The sequence below is a fragment of the Cyrtonyx montezumae genome, unplaced genomic scaffold (assembly GCF_038088225.1).
Source record: "Cyrtonyx montezumae isolate F1298 unplaced genomic scaffold, pur_monq_1.0 scaffold_13, whole genome shotgun sequence".
In the NCBI taxonomy this organism is placed as follows: Eukaryota; Metazoa; Chordata; class Aves; order Galliformes; family Odontophoridae; genus Cyrtonyx; species Cyrtonyx montezumae.
Genome location: NW_027071859.1, coordinates 21,124,329 through 21,138,477, shown reverse-complemented (window position 1 = coordinate 21,138,477; position 14,149 = coordinate 21,124,329). Strand labels below are relative to the sequence as shown.

Here is a 14,149-nt window from a genome sequence, read left to right as displayed (position 1 = left end):
CTTTGCATATTTCACCACAAAAGAAAAACTCATCATAAGTAAATAATTACAACCTTGAAACTACCTTTCCAGAGGTATTGGCGGAATATGTTTTCCTCCTGTGAGCCTTTGTATTTTAATTACAGGGACAGGTGAGCGTGAATGATGCCGTTAGGCCCAGTGTGTGCTGGTGGTGGCAATCTGTGTGACTCTAAATGGTTCACCATGAGGTCCGAGGGCCTTCCTGCACCTGCGGAACCAACATCACGGGTGCGGGGTGGTGCTGGAAAAGGCACTGTCCGATGGTGCTACGTGCGGGGATGGTCGGTTTGGAGGGTTTAATACTTTGAAAGGTTACTTAATGACAGAAATTTCTCTTGGCCTCGGGAGCCGTTGGGCATAGCGAGGTAACGGCAAAGCCGTGCTCCTCAAGGAGAGAGCTGAGCTGGCTTCTCACCTCCGAGGAAGTGCACCTCGCTCTGATGAATAACTCGGACGTGAGTAGCCGGGCACTTTGGGACCCGAAAGCCTCCGTCCGTCCACTACGGGGACTGAGTTCGAAGGGATCCCCACCCCAATGCACCTAAACCCCCACACCCTCCCGGGGCTGCCGGGAGAGATGCGGATGCGGCGGAACCCCCGGGCCCGGTGGGGCTGAGGGAGCTTCGTTCCCCGGATGCCCGAGACGGGTAGCAGCAGCCCCGAGGTGTCGCGGGTGGGCTGCGGGTTCGGCTGCGCATCGCCGGCCCCTTCCCCTCTCCGCGGGGAAGTGATGGTTGAGTCCGACGGCGGCTCCTCGCGCGGCTGGCAGCCCCTCCGCCGCGCTGCCTGCGCCGCGCTCTGCTCGATCCCTCCCTCTCCCCTCCTCCTCCTCCTCCTCTCCGTCGCGCTCTCCGCATCCCTCTCCCATCTCCGCCGCCGCCCGGCTCTCCCCTCCGGCGGCCGTGGCTGCCGCGCTGCCCGCCGCGCCGGGCGCGCCTCCCCTCCCCTCCCCTGGGCGGGCGGCGGGCCGGCGGCGCCGGGGCTCCGCGGGCACCGAGCGGGGCTGATGCTGCGGGCAGCGCGCAGGCAGCCGCCCGCGCAGTCCTGCAGGAGGCGCCGGGAGCCGCGCCGCCGCTCCCCGCCTCTCCTCGCCCCGCGGTGCTGAGCCGGCGCCGTCCGCAGCCCCGCCGCCGCTCCGAGGAAGCGGTCGCAGCCCAGGAGAGCCGCCGGGGGTTCGGTGCGAGCGCGGGTGCGTGTGGAATAACCGCAGACATGACTGCGTGGAGGAAATTGGAGGCTCTGCTGCTTCTCTGCGCGGGGTTCCTCGCTGCGGCTCAGGGTAAGATTTGGGTTTCTTGCATTAGGGGATGGATTCGCGCAGGCTGTGCTCACGGCTTTACCCCCTCAGCTCGGCTCGGCTCGGCTCGGCTCCGCTCAGCCGCTCGCGTGAGCTCTCCCTCCCCGTGCCGCTCCGGCTCTTTCCCCCTGCTCCCTTCCCTCCCTCCCGCCGTCCCCCCGCTCCCCGAGCGCTCTCTCCCTGCGGGGACCCTCATCCCCGGGTGCCGGGCAGCAGCCGCCTCTGCGCCGCGAGTGGAGCCGCGCGCATCAGCTCCTGGGCAGCGCCGGAGTTTGCCAACACTTCGCTCTCCGCACATGCACGAGCGACACTCGCCACCGTGCGAGGAGACACAGTCCCCGGGCCGGCAAGTTGGGCTTTCCCTCTCCGACTCCCCGCTTTTACCCGGCTCAGGGGAGCGCGGAGTGGGTGTCGCGCAGAGCCCCCACTCCCCGTGAGTTCTGGGGTTGTTGGGGGGGCGGGGGGGTTGTGCGTGGCCGGGGTCTCCCCGCGTGATGAGGGGAGAGGGCTCCGGGCCGCGCGGCGTCTCCCACCCCCGTCTGGGGTCCTCCTTAAAATCAATGCGGGGAGGGAGGGGAAACGAGGGTGGGGGTGACGGCAAGAGAACTGGGTTACACAACTTCGGAGCTGCCTTCAGCTCCAGCACTGCCTCAGCGCCGGAGACAACTTCCCCGCTCGCTACACTTCGCCCCGTGCGTGTGCGTGTGCGGGCGCGGGCGGCTCATCCCGCAGCAGCAGTGTCCCCGCAGCCCTCCCCTCCGCCTCCGGGAGGACGGTGCGTTCCCCCGCTCTCAGCGCTGCGTGCCGCTCCCTCACCCCATCCACGGCGTCGTCCCCACCATTTTTCTTTTTTCCTCGCTGCTTTTAGCGCTGTTACGCCTTATTCGCACCGTGCTGGGGGCTTGTGGGGAAGACGCCTGGAGAGGGGCGAGGCTGCAGCCTTACCCCGGGGCCGCGATTCCCGGGCAGCGCCGCAGCCGAACCCGGTCCGGAGCTGCACCTCCACCGCCGCCGCCTCCGCCGCTCTCCGCCCGCTGTTCCCTCCCGAGGTGCCCCCGCACGGCCCGGGGGGGCCACGCTCGGTGTCAGCGCCGTGCCCCGACTTCGGCCCCCGGTCCCGGGGGGACCCCCGCAGCGGGCCGACACCCGCGGCTCATTTGTTAAATATACTGTGGCTGGTTCTGTCGTTTGACATTTAAGTGTTTTCTTTTCATGGCTGACAGCACATATGAAAAGCTGGAGGCTGGATCATGGTTATTCAGCGGAGATCCGACGTGTTTTGCTTACATACAAAGGCTTTGCCAGGAACATTTGGGCACTGCCTCCGATGCCGCTCTGCAGAATGTAATTATACAGCACTTAATGTGGAGCAGCAATACACCTACTTAAGGGCTACAAACTGACTTAATATTGAAGTCAAACAACAGGTAGAAGGGGAACCAGCGGGGACATTTGACATAATTCTTTCCCATTTACCTTCCCAGGCAATTGAGCGCAGGTATCTATATTTAGTCAGATGTAATCCTGAGGCTGAAATTACATTTATAGTTTAGAGAGTGAAAGAACTCCTTCCCTGGGAACATGAAGAGCCCTGGCTTCCCAGAGCACACACCGCTTTAAAGAATTAGTCCCCAGGACTCCCTGTTTACTGTCCCCTCAGTAATCAAATAATAATGTAGAGGCTGCCATAGGAATTCACATGGGCTTTGGTTTGTTTGGGGATTTTGCGATTAAAAAAAGCAACAGAGTGCTGTTTCTGGAGGTGTTGCCACACATTTTCTCTTATCTGTCAGTATAGGGGAGGTGGGCTGATTTCCACAGTGTTCTTCGCTATGAAACCAAATGCAAACCCTCCACTGCTCTGCAGTTGTCTGTAACTTTTTAAAGGAATAAGAAAAGGTGAAAATGAACATACGTCATCGTTCTTTGTGGTAGATCTGAGGTGCAGCTCTGTACATATTTCCTTGGTGGCATTTTGTCTGAGTATTTCGGAGAGCCTTTGGGGGAACCTTCCCTATCTGTTATGCTTCAAAAATTGCCAGGAATCAAGCTGGGGTGCTGTGCAGGAGCCCCATGCCCAGAGCTGCCCCATGGAGCAGTGATGCTCTGCACAGCAGCAGCAGACGGTCGACTCTGCACTCAGATGGCCATGTGTGTAGAGCCATTTGCTAATTGTAATGGGCTATATCCTTGTGAAAGCAAACATAAAAACTCGTGATGTACTTGAAACACCAAATATGGCGATACCGTTTTTGGTAAAAGAAAAAAAAAATAACACAAATCTGCTGGGAAGGAAATGATAGATTTAGATTGAGCTCATATTGAGATTCAAGATAAAAGATTAAAATATCTATCTGCTGTGATCTGAGATCTGCTGTTTTCAGTGGAGGAATACATATTGCTTAATATGTTCAGTTGTCTCTGTGTATGGTTTTGAGATCATTTCCTGGGCTTACTCAGATATCCAGCAGAAGCACCTCCATCACCACCTAATTGCCTCCGACAAAATGTGCATAAGGCTTTATTTCCTAGTGCAACATCAGAGGTATCATTCAGATTAATGGAAATAGCAAAGGAAGCACATTTCTGTCTGAAATCAAATCCACTCAGTGGAAGGACTGCCACATCTATTAGCTTAGCATTCTGTTGTGGTCTTGTTTTTTTTTTTTTTTTTTTTTTTAAGAAATAAAAACCAAAACATTTTATGTACCTTCTGTTTGCTGCTCTCACTTTGTCAAAATAATTGCTGTGAGTACATCACACAAAGTTACCGCTATGTTTAAGGCCTCCTCTCACTGAACTGAGGATGTTTCTCTCTTTTAAAGTCATGTATTTTCTCTCTCTCTCCAAAGCAGTGCTTCTCACACTGTGAAGCCGCTCTCTCTAGAGAGGTTCCGTTCCTTTCCAGAGAAGGCTGAAGCAATTTGAGTGAAAATGAGCTGGGGAAAAACAAACAAACAGAAGCTAGTGTTGGATACCCACTGCACGACTCTGTGCCATGTGGGTGCCTTCTCCACCCCAGCTCCAGAGCAGTGGGAAGAAGGCCATGGAAGGGCAGAAAACAGAGCAGCCAGCTCTGGCCACATCTGTAACACTGCATGGAGATATATATACAATATCCTTAACTCTGTATAAGAAAAGGAAGTATGGAAAAATTAAACGTAATACACTGTAGAACACAGCAATTCAGCAAGGATTTCCCAAGCAAATCCTTTCTCAGAAGCCATCCATGAGACCTGAAGTCCCACAACCCGCCAGCATGGGGCTCCCAGCGGGTGGAGCAGGGCAATGAGAGTGGATGCTGTTGGTGCAAGGTCACGCAGGCAGCAGCACGTGTGTAGGCAGTGAGATCAGAGAAGGCGCTTCAGCATCTTCCGTGTTATGTAGATAATGGAAGCATTACATGGACTTTTTCCCATTTCTTTTACTGTCACTCCCATGGCTCTTTACAGAGATGTGCATTTTTTTTTTTTTTGCTATGCAGACACATAATCCAGCTCTTTATCTCATTGTCCGGTAGTATCATTGTGTATGCACTGATGCACACACATTCTTACAAAATATCTATAGGACTTTGGCCCTGGAACTACTTACAGACATTGAAGCTTCAGCCTCATCGACTTAGGATCAGCCTGAAGCTGCATCAGTGTTTGAAACAGAAACCAGCACATTCAGGATGTACTGCGCTCCCCAGAAGGTCTGAGACACCTCAGGGATCATCAAGTCCAACTTTTGGAAGCCATGTCATCTGCACACCTCCACAATGACGTTGCTTTTAGAACATTTCCTTGGAGAAGTTAACTGTTGAGTGGTTTGACCGTATAAAGAAAGCCTCCAGTGGCTTTAGGGATATGACTTAATTGGTTTTGCTCAGATCCATATTGACCTGCTGTGTCTCTGAACATGCTGACATTATTCTGCTGGTGAACAGCTGTGAGTGTGCGTGGAGCTCCCGCAGCATGGTGCTGGGCTCTATGCCACCGGCAGGGGCTGCAGCATCAAAAGAGGAACTGCCGGCTGAACTGAGGTGCTGAAGCAGTAGCATAAGTATTGGATGTGAATTCTGATGAAACTTGAGCTTGCAGCTGGCTTTCAGTCAGGGTCCCTGATTCAGAAGCTGGCCTCTAGCTGTCCATGTGGCTGCAAAATTAAGGAGATTCAAATTATCTAAATTGCATGCTCTTCCCATTTTGCTAAGAATGAGAATCGTATGGAAATTCTCCTAATGCATGTGAATCACTTTCTTCTACTTAGATACTTTACTTTTCCATGTCAGATGCAGTTTCCTTTAAGCCATTTTTATCAACCAGTAACTTTTGAAATAGGGAAAAATGTCATCAATGCCTGAGGAAAGCTGCAAGATGATACTTTGTCCTCATCTTTGTTCTGGCTGGATGAAAGATTTCATTCAGCTCTATGACATTTCTATTGCATTCAAGAAAATCGACACTATATTTGTTATCAGTATTTCTCCATGGAATATCTGCTTAAACAAATTTCTTGGATTATTGCTGGTGTTATATTGACACACAAAGGCAACATTCATCAGTTGCCTTCATTTAGTAATTGAACAGTAAATGCACGCACTGAAAATTCTTGCAAGAGTAATATTGCAACTTATTGCCAATAACAAGTCTGACTTGCTTAAAGACAAACGTTTTTTTCTGCATTTCTTACTCATTAAAAAAAAAATAGAGAGAAAGAAAACAACAGCAGTTTCTTGCAATTTCTACCTGGAGGGCACATTCAGTTAACAGATATAATCACTATTATATTACTGGTGGTTAATCAGAATTCCTCTTAATTAATCAGATTATCATCAATGATTGGATTTTACCAAAAGTTAAGAAAAAAAAAATCACAATTCCTTGCAATTATAGTGAAGTTCTAGTTTCCAATACAAATCACCTTTTGTTACAACTTTATAATTGTTAGATTCTTCATTTTAACAATACATTAGCATATATGCTACTGAAATAGTGATTCCACCCCTTTCAACGTCATTTTGAAGTCATCTCTGAAAAGGAAAAAGTACCTTTGGACAGTAATGAGGGCCTTATCCTGCTGTAGTTGAAAGTGAAACTCCTATTGATGTTGACAATATTTGGATCAGCCACTGACGAAAATAAGGCATACACAACAGATACTGCAGATGAGCAGTGGATCCAGATCCCATTTGATGTGCGTTCTGGTGTCCAAGCACTTCTCACAGTGTTTACATCTATGAAAGACTGACAAAGGAAAACTGGATGAATCCAAGCAATCAATTTTGCTAGTATTCAAAGGTTTAAATAATATTTTGCTTTTAAACAAGATCTCCAATATCTCCAAGTATGGCTTTATCTGCTCCCTGCCTTGCTTTCTCTTTTTGTTTCTCCAGTGTTTACATTTTTTTTTCTTTTAAGAAATTATGGAGACCAATGTATTGAGAAGCCTGTATCATTTTAATCTTTGGGTGTTTTATGTCTTTCCTACAGTATCCCATGGATACTGGAGTACAGAATCATGTTCCGTATTCATGTCTCCGTTGTACGGTGGCTTTCTGAAAGAAATGTTTGCAGCGCTGCAGCTGACAGAGAGCTGAATAAATAATAATGAATAAAACAATGTGTGCAGTGTTTGTTTTGCAAACTGTTGCATCACATTTTGTCAGCATTTTAAAAATATCTTTTGCAGCACCTTCACGCCTTTCTCAGTTTCAAGGTGATGACTTTTCTTTTCATGCAAATTTTGCAAAACATGAAGTATTTCGTATTTCTATTCTGTCTTCCTTGTTTTTAATATAGAAAAATATTTCCACAACTGTGGGATTTTTCTACTTTTTGTTTTTTGTTTTGTTTTGTTTGTTTTAATTGAAATGTACTTACAGTTCTGTTGTTTGCAGCAGGCTGTTGGCAGAGGGCAAATCTGGGGCTGGAGAGGTTTCTTTTCCTCATCTTATGGTTTTCATATCAAATGTAGCCAAGGTGTAACACTTCATAAATCATTATTTTCTTCCTTTGACTTGTGTTATTCTCACTATAGTTCACAGAGAGAATGCAAATATTCAAACTTTCAAACAGCTGCTGAAACATCAACGCTGTGCTGTGCACTGGGAACCGAAGTGCGGCCAGCAGTGGGCTGTGTGTGAAGCTTGGGTTCAAGGGTGAGCCTGAACACACTGCAGATCACAGACAGGATGTTCTTTATATACAGGTCCAGCTGTGGGTTGGATTTAAACATCTCCACTGCACCTGCACTGCCTACTTCTGAAGTGGAGGGGGGAACTCCACTCTCTTTTCAGGGAGTATCCAACATATGTGATCGAGAGCATAGGCTCTGAGTGCTGTGCTTGAGCTAGAGCTTGCCTTGTAGGAGTGCCCCAAGGCTCAGCCTGACCTCGTGGTGCACACAATGTGGATCCATGGGAGCTCAGACCCAGCAGGATGCAGCTAAAGGTGCACAGCCAGTAGTCATGTTGCCAGGGAGCAAGCTGACAGATGTTGTGTAAATCCATTTGATATCTGGGAATCTGCCTTGTGCTTAGCTTTAGAAAAAAAGTGTGGGTGACAGTGACAATAAGAAATCAGGAAAGAGTGATGCTTCTCAGGGCAGTACTTATGAAAGTAAACAGCAGAGGAATATTTTGACCCACTGTTGCTATTAGTCCTACCTGTAGAGATTCTTGCACAACAGTGAAATTTTCAAAGGGGCTATTTTAATAACATTAAAACAACTGCACAGAGTTTCACTTAATTTTACATGCTAATTTTACTTGCTTCTGGTTGAGAAACCAATGGTCACGACGAATCGCTCTGTTCCCACTGATGTCTGTGGGATATCAATGCAGAACAGACTGCTTCCAAGTGACTAAGTATACTGTTTTAGCTTTGCCCCAGCAGCCAGATTCTCTACTGGCATCCTGCTGATATTTCTTATAATATGTGGATTGGGTCATGCCAAGCATTTTGGGGGAAAAAGATGTTTTGTAATTCACTTTAAGAACCTCTGTACAAACAAGCAACTGCTAATATTGAAGTCACTGACCCTCTGCATTTGTAGACATTTCTCTTGAGAAATGAAATTGATTTTCTTTATCTCAGCACATAAATATCCCCAGCACACACCTTGACCCATTGTTTGCAATGTCTCTCACACTGCAAAATGTAATGCTAATAGATTTTAAAGAGTCAGAGGTAGCAGGGGTAGTAGCATTTTGATTGTGGGCTGTACTTAGCCATTTCTAACTTGCTTGCTGTATGAAACCTTTTTAGGGAAGGTGTTATCATGGTATTTAATTGAAATACATGTAAACACTAAAATTTCAGTTTTTTTTTTTTCTCCCAGATACATAATGTAGTTAAAGCAGAGTTTATAAAAGCATTCTGCTGTGCAGAATTAGTTAGGTCCTATAAACAACAGTCCTCTTTCAGACAGTTTGGGTTGCCTCAGAGGTGTTAGATTCTAACCAGATTCTGACCTGATCCAAAGATGGGGGAACTCACACACATGCAAAAAAAAAAAAAAAAAAAAAAGTCTTATTAACCTTTCTGGACTTGGAGTCTGACTTTTATTAGAGCCACATGTCACAGAGAAACCTTACATTAAAAAAAGGATGCCGGAAGAAATCTAGAAATGACAAAGAGAATTTGAGATCCTGTTGTTAACATGAAATGTACAAATAATCACTGAAATATCTTTTGCATTGGAGATGAGTGGTGCCTCAAAATCTCTGATCTAGCTGAAGTGTATCTCAGTCCACTTGTTTTCACAGGTAGTATAATTTATTTGTTTCTGAGAAGAGATCAACCTCTAATTGCTTTCTTTAGCGACATTTAGTAAACAGGTTGGTAGCATGGAGATGATCTCTGCAAAGAAGAATTTCTTCAACTCATGTTGCTATGACAATTTAGACTTTTCCTGTCAACTCTTGAGAAGCTCCGAAGTCATTTCTTTAAAGCAGTGATTCAGGGTTTTTGGAAAATCAAGTTGCTCTCTTTCTCAGTTTTAGTATCATTCAGCCGAGCAAAGGGCCTGCTTGATCCAGTGGATTTTAAAATCTATGAACAGGAACTATTCTAAGAAATAGAACATTTTGCAATCTGAAATCTGAAACATGAATCTCTGTTGATTTACATCAGCAGAGAAGCTGACTTCAAACACATTATCGAGTGTTTTAGATTTCATTTATTAGCTATGCGATAATATGAAATTGTCATCATAGAAACAATAACAGATAATGACAAGTGGATAGGCCAGCTTGTAATTGTCATTTCGATCTTTGTGACAGTGTATTGTCTTGCAGCTATTTTGAGGAAATTAGATTACAGAGGAATTATAGAACATAGAAGGACTAATCATTTTATTTCTTTTACAGTTCCAATTATAACATTAGTTCAATGAATGAGGAACATAATCAAAAGGCTGTTGTCCATATACTTAAATTAATATTTAAGATACCCCCCATATAAAGTGTTATTATTAGGCAAACTGAACTTCCCCCTTTTATTTTTATTATTATTTTTATATTTATCTCACATTAAATGAATTGTTCTGAAAATATATAGAACTAGTCCAAGTTACTTCAGTTTACTTCTTGTGGAAGTAATTTATTGACTTCAGGTTACTGCTAGGAATGAGGGAAAAATGGTAAAAGAAATGGAGATAAAGTGAAATGCTGCTTCCACTGAGTAAATAAGTTTATCTCTACTGAAGACAAGAAAAGTAGCTCAGTAGTAGTTTTCTTTTTAAGATGTTCCTGGCAGATGATGGCAGCTGAGTTGGTGTAGTTTGTTTACTGTTTTTCCAATGGATTTGAGATGAGTCATATCACATTAGAAGGAAAATTGAGAAGTTGTGTCAAAGTAAGTTGAATTTTTCTCTCTCCTTTTATTTTCTTTTTTAATACATAACCACATCATTAGTTTTTATTAAACTGAGACACCTAATTACTTATTTTAGTGTTGATTATCATTTTGCCCATAAATCCAAGTTTCTCTTGATAGAAATTGTATATTCAGATCTTTAATTTCTGTATGCCAGAGAGGGTGACTTATGTTATGGCCTCCTTTCAGTTAGCCACATGTGTCTCTTTTGAAGTAGTAACCAGTTCATTGTTAAGTTGCTTTGGTTCACAATAATTCAACCAATTCAACCCCTGTGAGCATGGCTGTTTTTTTGCAAGTCTTTCTATCCCATTGCCTTCAGAGCAAGACTTCATTGAGTAAGGACTATAGGGTGGGACCTCAAGGCTTGTGTTGCAGAGAAATCTTTATTTCTGTTTTACTTTGTAACTGACTTTATCACGGCACTTTGCTGATAATGCAGTGTATCCACAGTGTTAAGGTAAAGTGGCACTTACCTATATGAATTTTTGATAAAGAAACAGACTTCTGGATGGAATACACTTATGATACATCTCATCATACGCATTCCTCGTGAAAAAGAACTCTGTTTTTCTGAAATATTTGATGGAAGAAGATATCCATTTATTGAATAAAAGAACATATACATACCTAACCATTAAAGCACCTGTCTGAGCTCATTTTACCTCAAAAACAAATAGCAGCTTAAGTTCAAGGAAACTGGAAAGGGGGCAGAAGGTAGTGTTTATTGTCAAGAGTCAAGATTTGCAGATATCTTTCTTTTTACTTTATTTTCAGGAGTGCTGAGTACCTGCAGTTCCCACTGTTTTAAGAGAAGACTGCAGATTTCAGCACTCTTATACTTAATTTTACACTCAGAGTCACCATAATCTGAAGGTAATATGATTTCATAAAAAGAATGGATTTACAACAATGTACAGCATTAATTTGTTATCTTCCAGGGGGTATCTGAATCAAGTGTAGTTTCCCAATAATAATTCCCTAGAGTTGTATTATTTTTTTTTTAGTCATGAGAATTTCTCAAGGAAAGTTGTGGTTTGTTTCTCTTTAAAACTGGTGTACTTAAGCAATTCTGTGTCTACAAAAACCACGGATCTGATGTACCCAGGAACAAAATGTTTGTGATTGCAGAACAAATGTTAAAAGCAGCAGCAAATAAAATTTTGGAGTGAAGCCAACTCATAGACTGTTGGCTATATTGGTTAATGGAGGCTGTTGTCTTGGCCCCAAATTAAAACCAATCAGTTCCACCTCCACTTTATTACCTATGCAAGTATTCATCATTTTATACACACATCCCAAATTGATGATAACTAATTGCACTTCTTTGGGATTCCATTTGTCTTGCTAAGAAGCAGGCAGTTCTTAAGGGGTGATGCAGAACTTTACAGCCCTGTTTCAGCACATTAGGATAGGCACCAAGCTCCATTTGGCATTTTTGTGCATCTTTCTGCAGATCGTATTTGCACAATGGATTGCTTTCTGCAAATGTTTTGAATGTACTTTGTCACACAGTGTTGGTATATACAGCTTTGTAAAGCAGAAGCACTTTGTGCAACAGTCTCAACAGCAGACTGCTTCTCAAATGTACTCAGTGACAGTGCTGTTGTCTGGGTACTTCCCAAAAAGAGTGAAGTCCATAAGGATCATGTCCTCCAAGGGGAAAAAATCAATTAAAAAAGAAACTACTCTTTGACACTGGAAAAATATTGGACTGCCTACTGTGAAAAGATAGGCTACAGTGATGACAGTGACTGTGTCAGGTGAAGGATGGGCATTCAGCATGGAGGACAGCATGGGCAAACAATGGAAATCATTGTATTTCATTGAAATGCTCTCCAGTAGTGCCACTAAGGAAGATTAGCTATCTCAAAAAAGAAGTTACATGTGAAAAAGCATAACAGCTTGTAATGGGGATTTCAGTCAGGATTATTATTATTTTTTTTTTTTAATAAATCCTTGCTCTTATCATTTGATGGCTTCAGTTCACCTGTTTTCTAAGATATTTGGTCTACTATTGTATTTATTCTTTAAATAAGTGTATGTTATGCCAGGGCATATGCAGCATGATTTATTCATTTCTTTCATGATAAATCCCAGCATACAAGGCCTCATTACATTAATTGTTGTATGAACGTGAAGGAAAAGAAATGGACAGCACTGTGAAAGCAAACTTGGGGGAATGTTATTTCCAGCATGACCAGATTCAAGAAGTAAGACACATCTTCTGAAATTCAGCCGGCTGCAGCTTCACGCTGGGCACGTTGCTGAGCTGGTACATAGGCTTTACAATGACATGCTGATAACAATGCTTTCATCTCATAGTGCTGGCAGAACTGGCACCATCAGATTCGCAACATTAAATGCTATTTGTCTTTTGTTTCCCCTTACTGTTTCCTTAACATTTTCCTTCTGCAGACCTTATCTTTCTTGTCACTCTATAATCTCCTCCTCTGCTGAAGGAATGTAACATGAAGGATTCGTTGTGCTCCAAAGTGGCTGTCTGACATTCACAGAAAGAAAAGCACCCAGGGTCTGATCTCTGCTGACTTGTGCACTGTGGGCAACCTGTGCAGAGACTGAACAAAGCCACAGGGCATTCCTAAGTCCTGAATAACTGTCTCATACATAAACTGCGCCCAGATTTTGTGCTAATCCCATGAATTTGCTTAAGTTTCAGTCTTAAAAAAAATAGTTAAGCTTTTTTTCTTTCTTTCTTTTGGTAATGCTTCATTCCTTAGGTTTCAATATTTAAAAATGCAAAAAGAAACACGTCAAATCAGATCAGAATATTCTCTCTCTGGCAATGGGGATTAGCAAATGCATAGAAAAAAACATGCAGGATAGAAGATACATAGCCTTCTATTTTAGCAGCCTCTGGTCAGTTTAGGGAAGTCTTAGCTAAAGGTTGCATCTGTGTTCAACATTCATAAAAAAATTTAAACTTCACAAAACTCATCTTGAACCTATTCATAATTCAGAATACCACTCTATTTTCTGACGATCCGCTTTACAATTTAATTCCTGCTGTGCAGAAAAGCACTGCATTTTGCTTGTTTTGAAGCTTCCACCTCCTTATTTCCTTGAGTGCTTCCAGCTATTTGGTAATGGTTCACCCCACTTAGAACTTTGGGTCTAATGAATAGGAAGGGGTGATGTGGATCTTTAAATTATATATTTTTCCCAACTACACCTAAAAGTTCCATCTGGTTATTGACGTTTCACTGATTTCAAGTAATACTAAAGGTATGATTCCCAAATGCATTTGCCATAATTTTTAATGGTAATGATTTTGTAGTCAATGTTGCTGATGCACTTAAAAGAATAATAGCCTGCATTTCAGTACAAACAGCTGCTTTCCTTTATCCTACTATCTTATTACCTAGATTTATTCTCATCAATGACATTTTGATTATTTGCTTTCCAATAGACAGTAAAGGCAATACACTATGATTGTCTGAATAGCAATGACATTTAACACTTTTTGCCTTATGGGAGATTTCTGGAGTGACAGAAGAGAAAATGCTTAGCAAATTAAGTCCTTATCATAAGGACTTATTACAGCAAACCAGCTGGTTGGTGATCTGGTCTCCCACTGACTTTGACTTCCATGGAGTGTATTAGTAGCTCATTGGCAATATAAAGTACACTGTATAGCAGCTTCATTTTACATACATGCCATCATTTGCCCTCTGTGGTCTGGCACTCCGAATCAATTGTGTTACAAGTCATACCTTGAAGATGTTCTCTTTCTGGTAAAAACTGATGTGGGTTGAGACAAACTCAAATGATGGGATCTGGTGAAGGATTCTATTTATGAGGAAAGCAGGTAATGCAATGGATGGTCTCTCTCTGGAAAGCACTGCAAAATCCCTCTTGGAAAAGATTTGGCAAGAGGCTTATTGCAGTTATATACTTGAAATAGTGTCATTTTTGTAAATGAACCCGTTCACCTCCTACCTCAAGG

At 43.7% G+C, this 14,149-nt stretch overlaps 1 protein-coding gene across 1 annotated transcript in view; it reads left to right on the top strand.

Moving 5' to 3' along the window:
* Positions 1–1,224: 1,224 nt before the first annotated feature.
* The window catches only part of CSMD1 (CUB and Sushi multiple domains 1), a 966,006-nt gene continuing 953,081 nt past the window's right edge, over positions 1,225–14,149 (top strand). The window contains exon 1 of the mRNA XM_065730794.1: positions 1,225–1,300. Coding sequence (XP_065586866.1) covers positions 1,234–1,300 — 67 coding nt within the window. The 5' untranslated portion in view covers positions 1,225–1,233. The remainder of the gene's footprint in view (positions 1,301–14,149) is intronic.